Source organism: Callospermophilus lateralis, chromosome 9 (genome assembly GCF_048772815.1).
Source record: "Callospermophilus lateralis isolate mCalLat2 chromosome 9, mCalLat2.hap1, whole genome shotgun sequence".
Taxonomy (NCBI): domain Eukaryota; kingdom Metazoa; phylum Chordata; class Mammalia; order Rodentia; family Sciuridae; genus Callospermophilus; species Callospermophilus lateralis.
This window is the reverse complement of record NC_135313.1, coordinates 85601904-85626666: the sequence shown is the minus strand read 5'-3', so window position 1 is coordinate 85626666 and position 24763 is coordinate 85601904. Positions and strand designations below refer to the sequence as shown.

At 33.0% G+C, this 24763-nt stretch overlaps 1 protein-coding gene across 1 annotated transcript in view; it reads right to left on the bottom strand.

The window, feature by feature from the left end:
• Lrp1b (LDL receptor related protein 1B) overlaps positions 1–24763 on the bottom strand; it is a 1566902-nt gene that overhangs the window by 1468157 nt on the left and 73982 nt on the right. The window contains exon 2 of the mRNA XM_077110319.1: positions 17372–17494. Coding sequence (XP_076966434.1) covers positions 17372–17494 — 123 coding nt within the window. The remainder of the gene's footprint in view (positions 1–17371; positions 17495–24763) is intronic.

Sequence of the window (24763 nt, the reverse complement as noted above, 5' to 3'; positions counted from 1 at the left end):
CTATTCATTAACATGTTTTCTAATTCTTCTCTAAATATTATTCTCTGAAAGTTCAGATGAGTAGTTTATTCCCAGTTAGTTTATTTATTCCTAATTACTTTAAAATTGGATACATTCATTTTAATTAGTATTAGGCTCATTCCATGACACAAAAATTAAGACTATGGTAGATATCACACCACTGAGAACAATGTCATGACATTCCATTTAGGAAAATTTAAATCTGATTAGGTTATTACATTTAAGTAAGTTCATGAGAAATACATCATTCATTGTTCCAAAGATTAAGCAAAAGTACTTTTAAAAATAACCTATTTATGATGACATGCTTCTGCAATATAAATCTATTGATTACTATGAAAAATTTTAAAAAATAAAATTTCAAAAAGGTCATTTACTTCCTTTCCACTTTAGATGCATATTAGTTGTCTTCTTAAGAAAGCTAAATTTCATTTTGGTTGATTCCACTACTGGCTACAGAAGGATATTCTTTTGTTTTGTGATTATACTTTACACATTGTGAGTGACATTCTTTTTTCCTCTGTTCATAGTCAAGCATCTTTTTTTGCTGATTAAAATAGCTTCATATTGCATGCTTTATGAAATCTCTAAATACATGTTTTATATCACAACTTTGTGTTTAAAAAAGAGTGATATGCTCTCCTTTCTAAAAGACCATCTGCTTTCAAACAACAATGGGTTTCATGAGTAATTCTAAGGAGAAACACAGTTATTATAGTTTAGCACATTTTTGGTGGAATAAAAGGTAACATTCAACTGCTATTTAAACACACTGAGCACTTTTCGTATAGTACCTAAAGGCCAAACATGTCATTACTGAAATAAGAGTTTCTATAACAAATTTCTTTGGTCCCAGTTTCCAAGGTTAAGTGGCAGTATACAACACTTAGAAAAGAACAGCCTACAAAAGATTATAATTTAAAATCATTCATAGTCATCAGAATTATTTTATGTAAATTTAATGCTGCCAAATTTCAAAATTCTCTTTTTTTAAACTTTTTAATTGTAAGAGAATAATTATGGAAAAACTCTTCAAATACAAAATTTTTAATTTTGTTAAAATATATGAATAATTTGTTGAAATACATATATATTTTGCTCTTGATATTCAGAGTTTTTAGATAGTGCCTCTTTTGCAGAAACTTTAAATTCTTTATATTTGCTTTAACATTTCATCAGTTAGAATTATGTTAGAATTTAAGGCAGCTCTTTAGAATTTAGATTTATTTTCTTCTTTGTTCTCTTACTTTTTAAATTCCTACTGAATTTAATTAATTTGAAATATTATTGAAATTAAAGTAGTTGTTAAGTAGCTTTGGTTTCTTTGTTATGCTAATGAAACTATTTGGGGGAGGTAAAAGTTGAGAGAGAAGAACATCATAAATTTATATATATATATATTTAAAGTATGCATGTGAATTACTAGCATGTGAATTAGTAGCATTAGAATTAAGACATTAAAATAAGAGAGGGGGTTGAGAGTGTGCCTCAGAGGTAGAATGCTTATCTAAATATACATAAGGCTCTGGGTTCAAGCCTTAGCACTGCAAAAAATAAATGAACAGATTGATTAATGTATTAATTAAATATAATAAGATAGAAAGTTAGGAGAGACTATAAACAAAGCCACAGACACTAAAGAAAAATATACATTTCAATGGAGAACAATAAAATAGGACTCATGTTTGGCTATAGGACTATGAGAACAGTTAAGAAGGAAATGGTAGGTGATAAAAGAAAGAGTTAGCAAGTAAAAGAAAGCTAAAAAGGAAAGAGTTGGACAGAAGGAGATATGCCACTAAAACAATGTCATGCAGAAGGCATTGGCAAAGGATGACACAAAGCTAAATCTCTACTGGGCCCTTCACATCTAATTTCAGATCATACAACCATTGGCCTTTTATGTTTATATCCTTGGAATGCATATTTTAGTCTGGAGAGAGAGAGAGCTTCTCTTGAATGTTGCTTGAATGTTGGCATGACATCATGATGGGGGTTTAACCTTGATTGACAGAAGTCTCCCTGAAAAGCTATTGCTAAACCCAACAGTTCCTGATGAATGTTTTTTCCCATTACATCTCTCCATCTATGTAATAATGAACAAAGGAGAATATTGATTCCAATGGACACCAAGAAAAGCTTATTTTTATATCAAGATAAATGCTCCATATTTTGTACAATAGAACTTCTCTGATAAATCATTGCAAATCTCAAACACCAAGTAAAACTTTTCTGCTATTGGATTTGATCAAAATCATGTAGATAGATAGGAAGGCTCTGGTCATAGTCAAACACTAACCGTCTCTCAAGGTGTAAACTTCACCAAATGTACCTACCTGTTGAAAAGTCCAACATGATACTTTGAAATCACAGATCAACTAGTTTTACGCTGTTTAATACATCAGGTACTGAAAATAAGTGGTAATAATTTTAAGCAATAATCACTTTTCTCAGAAAATAGCTAACAATCTTTTATACACCTTTCTTGCAACTCCAAATATATTTTAATGATGCACATAATTTATATTTTACAGTTTCACAGCACAAGCAAAATGAAGCCCTTTGGCCAAAGATAAAAGAATAGTTTTAAAAATAGTCCTCAGGAAATATTAAGTCAAAAATTCAGTCATGTTGCTTTCAATATGCAAGGAACATTCCAATTGGGGGTAGGTACACACCAATGAATTGAGAAGTATTATTTTTTATCAGAGTCTGGAATTATTCTCTTTAAGCTCCATCAGTATTTCTATCACGGATTTGCTCATTAGTGAAAATAGTAGAGTTGTAAAACTATTGCTGTGTGCAACAACCTGACAATGAGGCCTTGGGTTAAATGTAAATTAGCATTTATAGATTTTCCAAAAGATTAATATAGTTACTTTTTAGGTTATTGAAAAAGTAAAAGAAAAACTGGTCTACAGTGCTTTCTTGAATTTTGTTTGTAAGTTAAAAATAGCCTGAAAGAATATTTGAGAATCATAGCGTGATCTAATTTTTTTTAAAAACAGATGTTCACCTTTTGTTTTAGGAAGTTTTCTGGAAGTTAAGCAAGGTGAGAACCATTTATATTCATATTTTTTTTCCTACTGATCATAACCTCTCATTCTTTATGCTATCAGAGAAAAAAAACCCATGCATATATCAAGTAAACACGTCATTTTTCTTTTACAGAAATATTTGTCCTGAGTGTATGTGTGTGTGTGCGTGTGTATGTTTTGTGTGTGTATGTGTACATGCACACCAGCCCTTGAGAAAATAGAGAAGCAATTGTCTAAGATAGTTTAGATATGGCCTACTAATTTTTTAAATTTTAAATTTAGCAATTAGTGTAAATTATTATTTGAGTACTTATGTTTTTATTGTTCTTGCTGTTGTGATTATTTTGATAAATAGTGACAGGCAATCACTACAAAAGGAGCTGAGAACTTTTACTGGTTGGCACACATGTAAACTGGAAAGAACATAAATGAATGTGTAAGGCAATGAAATCTGAATTCTAGTCACAGTTCTGGTATTTATTAACCACATGTCCTTAAACTAGTTGCTTTAACTCACTGAACTATAGGTTTTTAAAAATTTTTATTTATTTCTTTTCATTTGGACTTAGGTTGGACTATTTCAATTCATCACATCTGCAAGAGATCAATTAATTAACCTATTACTGGAGAATGAAAGGTTGGAACAAAAAAATCCATATTAGAAGCAAAATTTAACATGGACCCGGAAGTCTGAATCCTCATTATGATGAGTATGGCTCATGTTGGGTTGGGCAGGTCTAATTATTCATGATTTAAATAGTTCCCCCTGCAATAGTTTAAATTGTAAACAGAAGTTAATCTCCGTCATTTAAGAGTGTATCTTAGATAGCTATTCCAATTGCTCAGATTGCTTGAAGATAGAATTAATTTGTATTTAATTTATTAAATAAATAGGTTTCATTTTTTAATCATTAAGAATCTCTCATACTATGTCACATTGCCAAGACAAAAAAAAAAATTTTAAACAAAATCTTACACCACATTTGTATTTATCCATGGAAGAAATACTTCAGGATTGTCAGAAAAATACTTGAGTGGCCATGTGAACACACTCATGTGATTCCAATCAGAGTGCAGCAATTCAATATTCATACCTGCAAGACTCCACTTACCTCCAAGGTCAAGTGTCTCAACACAGACATCCATCACTATGGTGAGAAAGGTATCATTAATATCTTGTCAAATTTATAAACTGCCTTCTGGGTTTAGCACATTTGAATATATTTAACCCACTTTGTCTCAATTGGTTCAGACTTATTGTAACTAGGATTGGTGTGGTTTTTCTTCTTTTCATTCTTTTTTTAACCTTCAATTCCAATTTGAACATTTATTCATTTTTAATATTTTTTCAGTTATACATGGGCACAATATCTTTATTTTGTTTACTTATCTTTACGTGGTGCTGAGGATTGGACCCAGCGCTCTGTCACTGAGCCACAATCCCAGCCCTGAACATTCATTCTTTTCTCCTCTCCTTTGGATGGTATGTGAAAAGGTTTCAGTGAGAATGCAAATTTAAAGTCATCAATACTCCATTTGGCTGAAATGTTGACAGTTATCAAATATAACAGATGTAGTTATATTAGACGTTCCTCAACCTGCAAACATTTTCTCCTGTATTTTGCAGTGTCAAAGACCATTCAAATAATTTGTCTCACTATCCTCAAAGCATAGAACCTTACAAAATAACTACCAACCTTGGGAGGGAGTTTTTGTTTGCATATTAAATGATCAGATATCCTTTGCGTCTACTTTCCCTTTTGAATGCTACATTCAGTTATTCCCTTGTTGGAAAAATTCAATGAACATACAAAAACTGGTTGACCATAGTAAAAATAAGACTGCATAGAATAGTTCTAAGTGGTAGATTGCCCCTGCCTCAAAGAATATTTTTTTTTATTATTTATGTAAAGAAAGCAATTCACTAAACAATCGTATAAATGTCTTATATTGGATATTCTTCAATTAATTCTGTAAAGAAGATATCTAATCAAATAGACTGTCAATGAAAGTAGCACTTTGAAAATAATCACATTCGGGCTGGGGATGTGACTCAAGCAGTAGCGCGTTCGCCTGGTATGGGTGCGGCCCGGGTTCGATCCTCAGAACCACATATAAACAAAGATGTTGTATCTGCCGAAAACAAACAAAAAAAAAAACAAAAAAAATGAAAAATTCTCTCTCTCTCTCTCTCTCTCTCTCTCAAAAAAGAAAAGAATCACATCTATATATTTATGTAGATATATACCTTCAGAGAGTTCTTTGAAATGGATGGTACTATATTCAAGGGCTCTGCATCATATCTTAAATTGCCTATGTATCCACCTTTTAAAATCTCAGACAGGCAAAAAACTCCATAGGCTACTTTCTGTATGCTGAAGAATGTATGCCAATACAGAGAGTGGGAAAGGACCATAACCTTAATGATCCTATTCATGACTTGAGGGCCTTAAAGTATTTGTTACTTGAAACAACTGATGGTTATTTCATGTTTCAACCCCCCTCAAAAAAAGTCAATACTAGATTTTGTGCAATGGAAGTAGTACAAAACCTCAAGAGACACAAAGTTCAAAATCAACAAAATAACTACTAATACTTTGTTAATCTTAATTCATAGTTTTGTTAATCTTTTCAAATTTTAATTCTATGTACTCCCCAAATTCACATGTCGAAATCCTAACCCCTAGTATTTCCAAACATGACTATATTTGAAGATTGGGTCTTCAAAGACAAAATTAATGCCAAATAAGGTCATATGGGTGAGCCTCATTCAATATTAATGATGTCCTTATAAGAAGAGGAGATGAGGGCATAGACACACTTGAGGACATGGCCATGTTAAGACACTGGATAAAGACAGTCATCTATAAACCAAAGGGAAAGGGCTCAGAAAAATACAATCACACCAACACCTTAATATTTGACTTCCAGCCTCCAGCACTGCGAGGAAACAAATCTTTGCTGTTTAAGCCATCTGGTGTCTGTTATTTTTATTATGAAAGCCCTAGTAGACTAAAATATTTTTTGTTGGAATTCTAAGAATGACTTTTAATGTTATCTGTAAGAGAGGACCATGAACACTGCCTACTTGTGGTCACCATTAGCTCCTATAATGAATTCATGCACATTAGAAAATATTTATATTCATTTTGGGGAAGATAGATATAGATATAGATATACAGATATAAAGATATATAGGTCTGTGTAAAATCTGTGACTGTAATATCACTCTCCAAATTACACTACATTATCTGGCAAAAGGAGATTGCCCGGGTGCTCTTAATGTAATCAGATGAGGTCTCTGATAACAGAAGAGGGAATCAAGGCTCTGAAACACGAAGCACGAGGGAGTTTTGGCCATTACTGCTGGTCTGAACGTGAAGAAGGGTCAAATGTCAACGAATGTGGTGGTCCTTAACTGCTGAGAGTGACTGCAACTGAAAGCCAGCTACTAATTGTGGCTTCAGCCCTACCACCACAAGAAAGCTGAATTCATACGCTAACCAAAGATGAGCTTGAAAGTGGGAAGATGAGCTTGAAAGTGGATTCTTTTTCAGACCTCCAGGTGAGAACCCAGACAAACACCTTGATCTCAGTATTGTCAGGTTTTATACAGAATATCCATTTGATCTTGCCTGGACTTCTGCACTAGAGAACTATGAGATAATAAATGGAAGTTAGTTTAACAGGCTGAATTTGTGGTACTTTGTTACATACCATTAGAAAACTAGTTTAAAAATATCTTCAGAATCTACACAGTTACAATCAACACTTTTAAATTTTAGGTATGTGTGTGTGGTTTTTATTTGTTTGTGTGTATCAGTACAGCTAAGAGGCTAAGAGAATACTATTTTTTCCAGGTTCAATGTGTTTATATCCACACAAAGTTCACATACACACACACAAACTCTAACCCATATGCCTTATGCAACTGCACATCATAAACATCCTTTCTGATTTGGAAAATAAATAATTAAAATTATGTCTTGTATGCTTAACATATTTATGTTTTATTCCCAACATCTACCAGAGTACTTGTTATACAGTGATCACTCAATTAAAATCTGTTGTATTCAAAATAAATAGCCACACATGCACATATTGAGATAGAGTATATCCATGAAGCTTTATGTTTAAGGGAAAGCATGATCATGCTGACTTGAAGGCAATGTAATATGGGCATATATGAGTCTTGCCTCCACTAAAATTCAAGATTTTCAGGCTGTTTTACCTTATCTGAGAAGCTTTATAATATGGAAGAGTGTTAATTATAATTCTGTTACTAAACAAGTTTATCCAGCAAATAACATCTCTCATGCTTTATATTTTTCATCGATAAGAGAGGACTATGAACACTGAATAGTTATGGCCACCATTAGCTCCTATGATGACTTCATCACATTAGAAAATACTTTTATCCATTTTTGGCATTTATGTATGTATGTATAGATATAGATATCGATATATAGATATAGATATAGATGTAGGTTAATAGATAGATAGACAGACCCAAGATATTTGTGATATTTATGTCACTCTGGTGCCCTGAAAATTGAACCTGATACTACACTCAGGATTGCTCTCTGGATAAAAGGAGGTAAACTACGCAAGACTCAAAGCACAGCATCAGATCATATTAATCATCCACTTTGTGTTAATTGTAGTTATCATCATTGTATTGTAAATATCATTTTTTTTACATTTAACCAGGGCAGATAACATGTAATATCCTAGCATACATTTAATGTACTTGGGAGGCCATGGCATAAATGGTCTTGTTTTAATGTACTCAGAAAGACTACCTATAAGCCTCATTGGACATAGTAGTCCCTCAATAAAGAACAGCTGATTAGTTTCTAGATTTCTTAAAGAAAATGTAGCCATATATTTTGAAAAATTTAGTTTGGTGACAAAATTTTCCTCAATATTTATGTGAAAATGCATAACCTGTCATTTATTTCAAACACCGAATTTTCTAATATGTGCTTATTTGGAAGAAAAATAGAACAGAATTCCCCTAAGTCCCATGAAGATAAAGATGCTTTTGCTGTTACTGTCAAATTACATGTTACTTTACTGCCCAGTCCCATGTTAAATTTAGAATAAAAATTATAATAATCTAACATAGATTATAATAACATAACATAGAATATTACTTATGCATGCTATGACTAATATAAATTGGTTGTATTTCTGAAAAAAAAAACAGTTGAAATGCAACCAATATTCTACCAAATGGTACTTTGGTCAAGCATCTGAGTTTAGGGTTGGTGTTATAATTAAATATCAAAGAAGGCCTCCAACTGCATCTCTAAAATTGTGCCCTAAATCACCCAGGGGAGAATCAGGGAAACCTACATTTTAAGACTTTTGGAACATCACATTATACATCAATTTTTGAAAAAAAAACTAATTGTATTATATTACTACTGATTTTTCACTGAGAGATATTTCATTTGCATAAGCATAATACTACATAGTTAAATTAGATATTCTTAGAGGTTTAATCATAACAGAAATGATTCCTTTAGTCCATAGGAAACTGATTGGATCTCATTTCACACCTCTTTAAGTGTAATCCTATAATCCTTATAATATTAGTATTCTAGTATTTAATAAAATTTACTATATATCTTTAAGGAAAATAGGAAATTATTAATTGGTGAATTTTTTTTTGTATGCTGTTATATATTGAGATTTAATGGATATGTACTAGGGTGCTATATTTGAATGCTGGACTGTCCTAAGAAAATACTACACATGAATGGCTTAAACAGAAAAATTAATTTTCACAAAATTCTGGAGCATGGAAATCCATGTTCAATATGCTGCAGAGCTGGTTTCTTCCTAGGTCTACTACCATGGCTTGCAGAGGGTTCCCTTCTTGCCATCTATTTTCATGGTCTTTTCTCTGTGCACAAGCTTTCTTGGTAACCCTTAGTACAACTAAATTTCCTCTTACAAGGACAAAAGTCATTTTAACTTAATTACCTCTTTAAATGTCTTTATCTCCAAACACAATTACATTTTGAGGTGCCTGGGGTTAGAGCTCTATCTTACACAGGAATGTTGCAGGGATACAACTCAGTCCTTAATGTAAGCTACAGTAGCAAGTAAAGAAAGAGAAGTTCTGGGTTGCTATACTAGCCTTGTTACCTATAAGCTCTTAGTACCTCAGATTCCCCTGCCTCCCCAAGTCCACTACGCCTAACCAATCTTTCTCAAAAGAGAATAGAAGGATAAAGTGACATTTAATGATTATAATATAAAAATAATTCCAACAGAAACTATAGAAGTATAAATTATTACAATAATTTGTTTACAAAACAGTGTATGAGCCTTATGAATGCAGGCTGACTTCTAAGATGAGTATATTTATAATTATTTTTTCTGATGTCAATTCAGTCTGAGGTGGTGGGATGTATTTGTTTCTTCTCTGCTGCTGAACACTGTGGAAGATGTGTCTGTTGAAGGATTCTCCCCTCTTATATCTCTTGAAGACTGCCCAGTGAATAATCTTTGTAGACACTCAGATTTATTTCTTCAGAAGAAAGAAAGGATAGAAGGAAAGATTGAAAGAAGAAAGAGGAGAGAGGGATTGAAAGAGGTAGGGAGGAAGACAGGAAGAAGGAGAGAGGGGGAGGGAGGTGAGAGAAAGAGAGAAAGAATTTGAATGGAAGTTATAATCTACATTTACTGAGTTGATACACTTCCAGAGCTAAGTCCTAAATTTGTCCATTTTCACAGAATTTTTCTCCTCTGTGAGCAATGTCTACCATCTCCCAAATCAAGAAAGCTAATGTTATGATATATTTAGAAAAAATAAAATAAAAATTAAAAAAAAAAAAAACCATAAATCAACCCCAAGTCCATGCCACTGCTCCAATCTGAATAGCCACAAGATAGCAATTGGAAGAATGGTGATACTCTTTGTCCTGCTGCACATTCCATAGACACAGATTAGAGTTTTATATCCTACTTTCAGGGTGGGATGGTGAAAGACATGGGGAAAGGGGGGAGAGAGAGAGAGAGAGAGAGAGAGAGAATATGAAATTGCCATTAAAAACAAGTTCTTAGAATGCAACATCCTTTAGTGCTTCATTTAGCAAAATATGTCACTTTAGAAGCCCTTCTGAGTGAAAGTCAAATGTAAATTTTATACAGTGACTATAAAGAATAAAACATCCTCCGGGAAGAAATGTGCTCACCCATGAAAGGTAAGAAGCCTCATCCCCAACCCCAAGTGCTAGATTAGTTGAGGATAAATGATGGATTGGATGGTTCCTGGGAAGCCTCCCAGCTCAACCTTCCGCTTGGCCCCTGCAGAGCCCTGCAAGAGCGCTTGTTTACAGTACATCATCCCTTAAGCCAGGGAGATTTGCACCAGTGATGTCTCTGGAATTCATCTACTTCATTTTACCCCCTTTATTTTACATCATTTCAGAGTTTTTGTTCCCTATTGTTTTCAGTCCTGCCTGAGGGACATGGGTCTTTTTATATCCTGTGACCTGTGATCTTGGATGAGAAGACCAGGGAACACTGACTTCTTGGGTGAAATGGCAAGGCTCTTTGTCATTGCTGAATTGCTCTGTCTGTGCCAGTCACAGGGCATTCAGTTCTATCACCTATGCCTCCAATTAACCTTCCTTGACTTTCAAACACCAACTGGAACAGGTTGTGGGGCAGAATGAGGAGAAATGTCACCCCCTTATTCATGCCTACTGTGCTGAGGAAATGAGTCAACATTAGACAGGCCCTTTTAATTTACAATTATTTTCCCACCTTCCTATGCCCCCCTCATATCAACTCTTTAGTGATTTTTTTATTAATAAAGAAGGGTCAATGCTTTTGGTCTCCCTACTGCTAAGGATAGAAGCCTCAGAATAAAATGAACAAAACAAAGGAATTGAAAGAGACATAAACTGTCCTCATGGGTCTCATATGCTTTCTCTTTAATCTGTAAGATTACTTTAGCTTCTCTACCTAACAAAAATCTTGGCCCTCACATAGCACCTCATTGCAAAGTGACCTCTAAATCACCATTACTTAAAAGCAAGGACCATACTTCTTTCCATTTTATTGTTCCTATAGTCTACTTTCAGTGCCTTGTTCTACTTTATATTTTTAAAGGGCAGAATCTGTTTGCTAATAACCTCCCACCTGAATTCCATTTTATTTTTCTGACCTGTGTCAAAGAAAGAAAATTTAGAAGGGAATTATAAAAGGATTACTACCTTATATCCTAGGGGAAAGGTCAGTATATGAATATATGAAGTTCATTAAGATCTGACTATCTAAATAAGGTGTGAAATAACACAACAATGGAAACATAATAGAAGTAGTGGTCAATTCATGCAGAGTCACATCTAACCTAATGACATGATCCATTTTCATTTTTCATAAATGCTTCTATTCCCATAACCCAGGAGACTTGTTATTTTTACCACATTGTTCAATTAGACCTGATCATTCCCAAAGCCAGTGTGAAGCAACCCTGTTGGGATGGCCTTCCCTGATTTTCAAATGATACTATATTTTTTAAATTAGGTGGCCTGAAGGGACTTCTCAGAAACTGAACCTTTCTTTATGGGAATATTTCAAAATAGGAGGGCAATTTCAAAGAAATGCAAACTCTGTTTTCATGAATAAGAGCAACTTGGATGCAGAAGAATCATAAACACAATTTTTTCATTTTTTTAAAATGAGATGATAACATCTACATTTCAGGGCTGTAGCATCAATTAATAATATTTTTTCAGTAATGTATTTTTTATTCCAGTGTTTTGTAACTTTAGACAATCTGCTAACATCATGTTTTTGGAAGAGATACTAAAAAAAGTTTCTGCTCCGAAATGCTCTCTACAACAAAAATTTCCTAACATATGAATATAACATACCTAATTGTTAAAAACTGTGTACAATATATTTCAGGGTTTGTAAAAGATTATTCCCAGACATATCCTTAGGCAGAAAAAAATTGATTTTTAGATTAGTTTTAAGTAAACAGACGAGAAAGCCTCCACAAAGAGGATATAGTTGAATGCTTTGTAGAAGACTCTCGAGATATAATGCTTCATCATAGCTATGGACATCTGGAAAACAGACAGAGCGTGGGATGGAGAAGGGATTTTACTATGGAGCAGGTCTGCTCTAAGCACTCACCATGAGGCAGATACTATTATCTCCATTGCACAGAGTAATGGAGGCATCCAAAGGATAAGTTAGTTGCTCAAGAGCAATGGTAATCTTGGAGTGTATGGGAATATTAAGGTGAAACCTATTCTTTGTACAATTAACTATGTTAATTTTTTAAAAGGTATTCATGGAGGAACTGAGATTTGGAATCAAGCAGTTGGAATTCAGAATCCCTTATCATGCACAGTGCATACTACCTGTCTTGCAAAAGGTGGAGAGATGGTGGAAAGAAGGAGGGAGATTGGTGAAGGGACACTATGGCATATACTGCCCAGTGCCTTTGCCTATGTTGTTATCTTTTCTCCAATTGTTCTTTATTGGTGGCCTCATTTAGGATATCCATTGCCTCACGTGCCACATGGTCAGTTTTGATAACGAAGATCTGAGCACAAATAAAATGGATTTAATTATTGTGAAAAACCTGTATTGTGTCAGCTTCCCTGACAAACGGAGAGGCTCAGCTGGCACCTGCTGTTTCTTTTTCTCTTTCCCTTCTTTCTGCCTGAAGTGGAATTATCTACTAGGGAAGGTTGACTAGCCATCCTGTGATGGATGCTGCATGATAACTACATACAATGGAAGACAGAACAGAAATCAGAAGAAAACTGGTGTTATTCTGGATCCATGTCAATTCTGCATTATCCACTTTTGTAACTTTCTGCCTGAGAAAAGTAAACCCACATTTAGTCAAGCTATTAAAACTATAGTCATATCTAATCTTAAACAATAAAGACTGTGAAAATAGAAGAAAAAAAACAGATTTCAAAAATCCATATTGCCTTAGTCTGACACCATGAGTGGTGGGTGCAGGCACAGCTGTAGGCAACACACACTTTACTGTGTGGGGTTGTGTTGTTCCAGGCAGCATAAGTACCTGGGCACAGATCTTTCACCACAAGTATTAGCAGATATGATTTAAATGTGACACTTCAACAGGGATTTTGAAAACTATAGTCTGCTGATCATATTCGACCTGTGGCCTACTTTTATAAAGACTATATGCTATGAGATTATTTTCTATTTTTAAAGCATTTTTATAAATCAATATACAATATACAATCTAGACTCTTTATAAATCAATATACAATATGCAATATAGACCCTCTGGACCTGGAAAACCTAAACATTTACTATCTGGTCTTTTACAGAAATTTTGCTGAACTTTGAAGAAGGATAAAACAACATAAGTTCAATGTACAAATTCTAACCGCTATCCAGGTTGCAAATGTTACCCCCCACATTCCCTCTTCAAGTCCATTTTTTTTTTTTTGAGAGAGAGAGAGAGAGAGAGAGAGAGAGAATTTTTTTAATATTTATTATTTAGTTCTCGGAGGACAAAACATCTTTGTTTGTATGTGGTGCTGAGGATCGAACCCGGGCCGCTCGCATGCCAGGCGAGTGCACAACCACTTGAGCCACATCCCCAGCCCTTCAAGTCCATTTTTAATTCTCCTATGTTAGCCATGAGTCATTCTGTACAAAACATGATCTGTAACTGAAGAATTCTCTAAATGGTTCTTTGAAAGGTGATAGTGCAAGATAATAGGGAAAAAGGACAAACAGCATAGTTAATACCATCCTGACTTAAAAATGAAAAATCTAGCTTAAAGTATAATAAGATTAGATTCATGGAAAATATCTACATCTTCTGAAACTGAAAGGAAGCATCATTAAGCGTTCCAAAGAATAATCTTGTAAAGAATTAAATTTTGAATACCTCAGAATAAAAGTGCCTTTCTAGAAGGACTTCTCTGCCACAGATGGCAACAAGCTTTCACTTCACACATAACCATTTCCAGTACTTATGGTCCTTCTGGCTGTACAGAACACCAACCAACAACCGTGGGTTGACAGCAATGAATAGAAATATGGGAATTTTCCTGATTTTCTATTCTCATTGTCTCATAAAACCTAAAGACAGTGCTAACCATTGTTTAGATGATTGAAAAAATATTTCAAAGAATGTACAGCAATAAAGACTTTCATTTTAATGGCCACAAATAAGTTCTCATACTCAATAATAAGGTTACAAATTATTAAAATTTTCCAATTTTATATTTCAGATAATTCACCCCTACATGCAATTAGCTTAGTGGCAGATCAACCTCAGAAAAGAAAATTTTGAGTGTATTGCTGTGAGTGAAAGAGATCTACCTCAGGGATCCTAGAAAACACTCCTAAGCCACACAGAGAGGAGGGAAGTACTCAGTTCCTTTAATGTATAGGGTTTCTTGTCTTTCTGCATGTATGTTTTCTTCTAACGCTTCACAGTCATCAGTGTTTCACAAATAAAGCTTTTCCTCTTCTTCAAATAAATGTCCATTTATTTCCTCTTAGAATGTTGTCTCTTCAGAGCTTTTACTGTGTCATAATAAATTCTATGCTGGATTGGTCTTTCCTTTTATTTTAAAGGCTAAGTAGATTTTGTGAAAATAAATACATTTCATCAGCTGGTTTCCTCTAACACTTTGTAGATACAACATACTTTATCTTCAAATCAAAGATGATAATATACTTTTGTTCGTGTAAAATTACCCTTCATAACAATCATTCTTCAAAGTTTCCCATTTTTAGTACTTATCTTCCACATCAAATGTATACATTTATGCAATTATAAAATTATTCAATTATTTTGTACAGCTCAGTGATAAGTGCGTATGAATACCATAAAGTAACACATTACAAAGCTCTGTGATTAGAGATAATGGTAATTGTCAACATCTGGATTGAAGAATTTGAATTTGAAAAGTCTGATATTTTTCATACAGCTTTTTTTTTCTATGCTTGTCCATATTTCAGTTAATACTGACTGAAACCATTTATCTGGAAGAAGTTAATTCACTATAAATCTAAACTGCTATACAGTTTGGAGTAGAATAATAGCTATTTCTATATCTTTGTTAGGTGACTGCATTGTGTACATGGTTTCTTATGCCTCCTCTAGATCACAAAACCTCTCCTGCCTGATTCTCCTACGGTCCCCCTGTTTAGCACAAAGGCAACATTACTGTCCTCTATTTTTTTCCCACATGCGTGAAGGGGATTCACCTACATATATTATGCTGCCGATTCTCTATCCTTTTGCTAAGTGCCAGTCAGAGGTGCAAAGCATTCCCCTTCAACCTGACCTTCTCACAAACAGATTCCACAAATGTATCTCATGCCTCTGTTCTTTTTCCAAATCACAAAATTGATAGGATTATCCGGGCAGAGGGCAAAGCTATGACTACACTTTTGCAATATTTGAAGTTACTCTGAGTATAAGGTGACATCTCCTCTTTGGAGCTAATGAAGAGAAAATGCCTAGATGCCACTCGAATAAGGAGGAGCTAAGGCTTAAAAAGGGTTAGTCTGCTGAATATGGTCCCATTACTTATATAATTCATGGCCAAATTCCTGATTACTTTGTCTACATTTCTTTACCACCTACACCCATAAACACAATATTGGAAATCTCCATTTTTCACACACTTATTAAGATATAATGAATATTCCATAAAATATACCTGCTTAAGATATACAAATTAATGCTTTTGAATGAAGAGTTGTGCAAAAATCACTACACCCTAATTTTAGAGTTTTTCTTTCTCCCTCCAAAATCTCATATTTATTAAATCATTCCCCATTCCTTTTCTAACCACTGCTCCACATTCTGTTCTACAAATTTGCCTACATGGGATCTTTCATCTAAATGGAATCATAAAATATGCTCTCTCTCTCTCTCTCTCTCTCTCTCTCTCTCTCTTTTTTTTACTAACCCCTTTTCCTTAGAATAACGTTTTTATGTTTCATTCATAGCATCTAGGAGTCATTCATTACTTTATATCCAAATAACATTCATTATAAATTTATAAAATTTGTTTTATCCATTAGGATTTTTCTAATAATTTTTAATTTTATTGTTTTTTTTCTCTTATCATGTCCAGAATGAGATCTGTGGTATAAGGAGCATAGGGAAGTTTTCCAGAATTAAGCTGGAGAAATTGGTAAAAAAAAATATAAATGTTGTAAATAACTACAACTTATCCTATGGAAGAAGTGATTGGCTCAAGGTAGAGAGAAGCAATTAATAGAATTATTTAAATACTTAAGTGTTTAAAAACTTTAAAGAAAATTTAAAGAAAAATTTTAAAATTTAAAGAAAATTAACAAACATTGCCTGTTTCCTTATGGCAGGTGTTTATCAAATATCTTGTCTGTAAAACTTCTATACAAGTAGATAAAAATGAAAAATAGAGCCAATAATTGTTTTCTCTACAAAATCAAGCAATAATGATGATGGGTTTTCCTCTTCACTGTGACCTCACAGAACTATGTAGTTACTTTGGGGGATGATAATGAAATGTATGCATATCTGGTCACAGGAGGAACACAAACTGATAGTGAAATTGTTAGAAATAGCCATATGAAAATTTAGAGAATTATTCATATTCCAAAGATTAGGTAAACATTAAAGAACTGTGGCATATTTATCTATGGTTATATTATGCGTTTATAATTTTGTCGTAGTGTTATTTCCAATGTGGGCAAAACCCTAAGTAGTCTCCAGGTTACAGTGGTACAATTCCAGTTAGGATCTACATATACCAAATGTTTCTGGATCCCATATGGGAGCAAAAGTCATCACAGTAAGAATGGATAAAATTTCTGTTTTCATATAAAAAAGAAAACAGACTTGAAAGTTGTGTTGTACTTTTATATACTAATAGAAATATCGTGAGAGTTTAAGTTTGATTTCCTTAACATTCCGTCTTCATTTCTCTCTGTCTAAAGATATGTGAAATGAATTATTGGAGAAGGTCCATTTTATTGCTATATTTTAAAGGTCTTTCTTTCAAGTAAAATTTCTTTCTTTCTTTCTTTCTTTTTAGTGTTAACCACATTGTAGCAATTAACCTGGTGTTTTCATAAAATAATTCTTACCAGAAAACTGCATTTTATGCTCTCCCTCACATACTCATTTTAAAGAACACAAACAAAAACTTTCAAGTTTCTTAGGTTGTTTGGAAACAACAAAAAAAGAATCAACTGGAACAGCAGTCATCCGTGAAAACAACTGACATTTAGTTTCACAGGGAAGGTAAACCCGAACATGGCACAGGAACCTTTCTACTCACAGGTATCTAAAGACTCGTCTGAATCATCAGGGCAGTCGGGGTCCCCATCACACAGCCAGCTCTGGGAGACACAAGTCACGTGATCGTGGCAAAGAAACTCACCAGGATCACAGGACTGCTGATCTGAAAATGAAAAATGTTTCAAAATAAAATATGAATGATCTGAACATGAACACAAGAGCAGTACAAAGATGAAATGTGAGAAAGCAATACTTAAAAGGTACATGAGTATGATCCACATTTTTTATTCAGCAGCAAAGCAAAATCAATTATTTTTCTTAGTTTTCGCTGCTCAGCTTAAGCACACTATTTTGAAAGACTTGACTTTCTTCTAGGTTCACACAATCTGTTCTGAAAATAGTTAAGAATTCTGTTTGTGTTTATGACTATAGGCTTTATCATATCAAATATGCCATATAGATGTTCCAGCCAGTGAGTTTTAAAGAACATGTTGAATCAAAGCAGAAGCTTTTGAGCTGGAAATTTTAGTTTTTTTCTCTGCTCCCAGAAAAATAAAAATCAGTAATGAGTTAAATATTGTAATACAACTTTATCTCTAAATATTTAGTTCTTAACTATCCATCTTAATATACGAGCTTCATGTGTCTACACGAATTGGACATCCTACCTCACAGAATTTTCTTCACTTTTTCCCCTTAACTTCTAAGGGGGCAGCATTTGCCACAAGATACCCAAAATGATGATAAATTTCCATAAAACTTTTCCTTTTTCCTAACTTCCCTTTTCTACTGTTGATTGTTTCTGAAATACCTGTCATTTTCCTCCCGGTGTTAATGAAACATTTGGGATTTGCAGCTTTTCCTTAAGTCCTAGTAAATTCATTAGATGTCTGTTTTTCACCATATATTTATTCATATGTTATAAGTCCATTAGAAAACATAACTCTTTTACTATTTTAACATGAATGAATGAACGCCTCTGAATGTGAAAATATGTTATAAGTGCCTTGACCTTTTGATTTCACTTGTAATTTTTATATATGTATGATATATAGCTCAATACAAATATAAGATAAAAATTTATCATTAAATAGGTCTATGCGAGCCTATCAATAAGTAGCAAAGAAACATTTTAAGTGACGAAACGCTGGGCATATTAGAGGGTGGCTGAGGCAGGGGGATTGCAAGTTCAAGGCCAGCCTGAACAACTTTGTGAGATCACCCCAAAATTAAAAATAGAATGGACCAGAGAGGTAGGCCAGTGGTAAATTCCCATAGGTTCAATCCCCAAGACCACTAAATATTTTTTTTTTTTAATTCTAAGTGATTAGAAAGATTAGACCATGGCTTAATTGACATTTTCTCTAGCAATATACAAAATAATAATACATCATACTAAACATTGTCTTAGTTTTAACATAATATGTTAGATCTTTTGTCAAACTCTTCTGTCCCCCATACCTGAAGAGCCTGACTTTCAATAAATATATCACACAAAGACACACAGAAAAGAATCTTTCATCTACAGATATAAGTAGATATCTATAGATAACTAGAGAAGGGTTCAAGATGATTGGGCTACTCAGCTAAAGAGTTTGTTCCAGACAATGTAATGTAAGAGTTAACAATTGGTAAAAATGTTTAAAAGGCTTAAAGAGTTCTCCAAGTAAATAGCCTTAAAAATGATTAGATGGTGTCTTGAAACCAAGATAGAACATACAGAGAGGAAAACACAAAGACTGCAAGGGTATGTACACAAGGATATGAGTGATATCATGGTGTGAAATGGAAAGATAATTGAATCATAAAGGGAATAATATTTCATAGTGATAGCTATCAAGAAGCACTTCTACCTCTATATCTTCATTTGCTCATTTATTTATGCCACAAATATTATTGAACTTCTATTATTTTTTTAGCATTGAGAAACATAATGAAAAATAATAGGCAGAATTCCTGCTGTTATGGAGCTTTTATTACAGTGGGGCAAAAGCAAAACAAAATAAATGAGTCAACTGTATAGTATATTGGAAGATAAACTCTATGGAGAAAAGTAAATGGAAGATGGAGATTAAAAGACGCAGATCAGTCCTTAAGCACAATTTACTCAAGATGGCCAGAGAATATGTTTCAGAGAATGTATCATAGTGAGAATAGAGGCTTAAAAAGTGTCAAAGTGATATCCATTTGAGTGTAAGACTATGTGTTAAAGATCACAGGGTAAGGACCAACACAACGATTTGTCCAGAAAATAGAAGAGACTCTAAAAAGATCAGTGTGGTGGGATAAAAAGAGAATTTAGGAAGAGGCAAGATGAGAGAGTATGGGGTTGGGGCTGTAGATGAAGACTTAGTTACTTAAAAATCAAGATGGAGACAACTGGAAGATTCTGAGCAGAGTGACACAGTCTGATTTACTGCTTGAAATGATCGCTTTGGCTACTGTTTTGAGAGCAGATTGTATTGAAGTAAAGGTGGAGGTAGGGAAATCAAATAGGGTGTTACTGGAATAATCTAGGTGAGTAGAGATGTTGATTGTATAAATATGTTGGTGGAATGGGAAGTTAATATTGCATTTTATGAGTAAACTGAAGTCAAATATCATGTACCCTATCTCATTAAAGTCAGAATCCCGAATTTGGTGTTCTGAACCCAAATGTTAGAATTTCGATCTCTTTTTAAATGTAGCAAATTGGGGATGCTTTGGAGATATCCATAAGGGATTATGCAGTGAAGTATTTAAGTTTAAAATTCAGGAGAATGATCAAAACTGGAAATAGAACTGGGGGCTGAAAAAAATGTAAGCTATAGGAATTAAAGTTAGGTGAAGTTAAAGTGCGGACAGAGACATGTGAGGAGGATGACTAGATTGTCAAGAGAAAAAATCGAAAAGTAAGAGTAGGTGAGACAAAGTTCATGCATAATTAAAGAATGAAGAGCAAGGGGAAAGGACATTTACTAATGCCCTATGCAATTTCAAGAACTGAATCAGGGAAGGTACCACTAATAGCAAAGTTCAAGTGTAGTGAATTCTGATCAGACAGAGTAGATGTGCCTGCTGAAAGAAAGGTGCCTCTGGAGAGAGTCAAGAGGCCTGAGAAGGAGATGGAAATGGAAGGGTTTGTCCGAGTACTCTTGTCGATGCAATACAAACCTAAACAAGAACATAAGAGCATTTGCTCCGAGGATGAAAGAATAGAAAAATGAAATGGTGGATAAATCATTAAGAAAAAATTAAGATATTTTCTCTGATTATATTTTCTAAAGGAACCAAGATGCAGAATTAATTTCTGACATAAGGACCAAAGAACTGGAAAAGGTGGTAAAATTTCAAACACTTGTTATAGAAGTGGTATTAGGAATCCACTAGGAACTATGGGAGGATTGATTTCTTTTTAATTTTTTTTAGTTATCAATGGACCTTTATTTTATTTATTTATACACAGTGCTGAGAATTGAATCCAGTGCCCCACACTTGCTAGACAAGCACTCCACCCCTCAGCCACAACCCCAGCGCCAAGGATTACCTTCTAATAGCAATGAATATATAGCTATCATTGACAATTTGACAATTAAGTGCTCATCTTATTTTGATTGAATATCTATATGTTAACCTAAGTTGAGCCACAGATACAAAACAATCCTCAGGAAAAATCCTTTGGGAAAATTTGCAAGCTATCATTCTCAATATGTACTTCCCTTACATAGACATATAAATAAAGTCATTGTAATCTAAAATTAACTTTGTTTTTGTTATAGGAGTAAGGTACACTTAAGGCAATTTACCTAATGAGCCTGTATTATCAGCTTGCTAAGCAAGCTTCAATCTTTAAAAACAATTTGCATTGTTGCAGTTTGGGGGACAGTTTTATTTATCCCTTTAGGAAATAACGGTTGAGAAGAGCTTACTATAACACATCTGTTTACTTTTCAAACAGATATTCCATTTCAAGGTCAGTTTAAAAAAGCATTGCTTATAGTTTGAAATGAGCAAATTTTTTGCTACTGTGAGATGCTTACTTAAAAATATATTCACTGGATTGAGTTCTTTGAGTCAAAAGCAAAACATGTAGGATGTATGTGTGTTTTCCATTTATCCTATTTAATGCTTCAACCCACATTTTTGAGATAGTAAAACTAATCTCATTTTAAATGTCTTTCTATTATATGAAACACAGTGTTTTTACACTGTAATTAAAACAAGAAGCTTATGAGAATGTGAAGTTTTACTTACATCCCTAAGGAAGAAAATCAAAGCTAGTACCATGTTTATCTCTTATAATAAGCTCTTGCAATCAAAAACGTGAAAAGATTGGGACAACCATAGCCTATAGAGTTTACTGAGTTTGGATTCATTCTGGACAAGGAAAAGCTTAGTATTGCTAATCTTTCTATACTTTTATTAAAACATCTAATTATTTTTTAATCGTAATTTACAATGAATATTTTGTAAGTTTAACATACATGGTCGTAACTAAAAGATTTTGTGTATATAAATTGCCACTGAGTAGCTAATTCATATTTTCTCTTTTTAATATAAGAATGAACTATTCATTTTGCTCTTTTTGAAAAAAGTAACTATCAAACTTTGAAGCATCTTTCAATAGGCATTCATTAAATAACTATGTCTTCCATATCCTTGAATATTTCACCATAATTAATTCAAATAATTTTATATCAATTCTTTCAAAATTTGACTTTTTGTTATTTCTACTGGGAATGATAGTTTACCAATAAATTAATTATAAGTCTATTGAATCATAATAGGACACTTTAAGCAAATTTAAAGGAAATAAAAGTGATGCATCCTGCTAACTATTTACAAATTAAACATAAAGGAGGGATTCATATGCATGCAACAAATAAATTCCTAGGGACTCAGATTAATGATGTTAAAAATATGTTTAAGAATAAGAAGTTAAATAATTGGTACAGCATTAAGAACAAGTGAACTATTAAGGATGTGATTTGACTTATGCTTTCAGCATTTAGTTAACATTGACAATATTTATTATCTTTATATCTTGTTACTAAAATATTACAGAGTTAACAATAATGTAATATGTTATTCATAATTGCTAAGAGAAACATGGTTATTCTTCTTTTTGTCTAAAATAACAGGCAATTAACTCATTTGCCAAGATAATAAAATTTTTGTAAAGTGTTAAAGAAAGTATTAAGTTTCCGATTTTGATAAAGCTCATGTAAAGTTAAAGGAATATTTCTAGTTATCAAGTTTCATAAGGTACCTTAATTCCTTTCCTTTATACTTTTCTATTCCAGAAAAAAAAAAAAAAACATGTGCACATGTCATTGAAGAATAAATTCCAAGAAATCCATTTATTTTGTCTTAATAATATTGTTATAATTATTAAATAAGTTATTAACATTAATATTCTTGTCAATTCATCATTCAGTATATATGTTTAACTCTCCTTGTTGCTTTACTCACTTTCCTTTCTTTATTGCTTTTATGTCCTTATTCTCCCATTCCTTAGCTTGGAATGTCCTTTCCCATCTATAAAAATTCTAGCTATTCATTAATGTCTGGTGACATTTTATCTCCACTAATAGAAAATTCCTCATTTTTTGTGTGTCTATCTTAATTTTGTGTAACTCTTCTCAGTACACCATACAGCTTCAATTTTCCATTGCTCTACGTATTGTACTTCTGGAGTGGTGAGCTCCTACAGGGCAGGGAACATTGTCTTCAATTTTATATTTGTGCTAAATAGGTCATGGACACATCTGCACTCCAGTGTTTACTGCAGTACTATTTATGATAGCCAAGATATATAACCAATCTAAATATCTTTCGCTAGAAATGGAAAAAGACACACTAATATATATATATACACACACACAATGGAATGCTATTCAACCCTGGAAAAGATTTAGTATTTTCACTTTTAATAAAATAAGTGGACCTGGAGGGCATTTATGTTAACTGAAATAAACCAGGCACAGAAAAACAATGCATGATATTACTTACATATATAATCTAGAAAATCTGATCCAATGGAAGTTGAGTATGGAATGGTGGTTCTCAGAGGTTAATTAAATGGGAGACGGGTGGGAGAGGGAAAATTTGATCAACAGATATAATGTTACAATCAGAAGAAAAAAGTTCTGGTATTCTATTGCACAGCAGGACGAATATAGTTAATAATTATGCATTTAAAAATGTTAGAAGTGAGGATTACAAATGCTCTTCCTATATAGAAATGATAAAAGTTTAAGGTGATCAATATGCTAATTACCTTGATTGGCTCATTATACATTGAAAATACATATAATTATATATCAACCAAAAGTATATTAAAGGGAAATTCTCAATAGAAAAACACTTAAGTTTTCAATGTATAATTCTATACCATTTTTGCAAATATGGAGAAAAAGAACAACCAAATAATTCTATATTCTCTATTTTATTTTCATAATGATACATAGCTTTTTTTGCTGATCATTAAAATAAAACTAAGTTCTCCCATGGTTCAAATAAAATACACTGAATAGTAAAAATTATACTATATAAAATTAAAGCATTCATGAAAACTAAAAATCAAACATGAGAGAGGTTCAATGTTATCCTCTTGGGGCTCTTAAAGACTATACTGAAAATTAGATTTTACAATAGCTAGTATGCAATGGTAACTTAGCTGAATATGTTAATGGTACTTTTTTAAAAAATAATTCCTTTAGGAATAACATAATTTTAAGAGTAAGATAAAATATAACTCACCATTTATGTTAGATTTGGATTCTGCATATTTGTGGCAGTTGAGGTGGGGGAAGGAAAATTAAAAATGGTTGAATTTTGACCTTTTTCCCCTCCCCAATGACATGCATTACCTTCTAAAATGGGTGGTTGATTAAAAAAATAAACCTTCTTATGAATATTATAATGTTTGCTATTGTTTATCTTTGCTAACTCCATCCTGAAAAATATGTGCAGTTGTAAATTACAAGGGCATTACATAATGAAGACTATCCATATTTTGATACTATATCATGATTTTTCATCAGTAATTCTTATTGTCATGTTGGGACATTATTGATAATTTAGAAACAATTACTGTTTAGACATTTTTGTATACATACTCACACAATATGTACACATGTTCTTATATTTTTAAATTGGCATCCATTTTCACCTAAAGCTTGGTCATACTCAAAACTAAAATGGATAGAGATAAAATTATATAAGATTTGAAATTGAATAGAATTGAATAATAGTTACATGGTGGGCTGAGTTATGGCATCCCCCAAAAGTCCACATCCTAATTCTCATTTCCAGGAACACTGCAGATGAGATAAAGAGCAGATTTTGAGGTGGGAGATTAGCCTGTTCTGTATCCAAAAGTTTCTTCTAAAGGGGAGGTCAGAGAGGATTAGACTTGGACATGCCCTAGAAACAAAGGTCGTAGCAACTA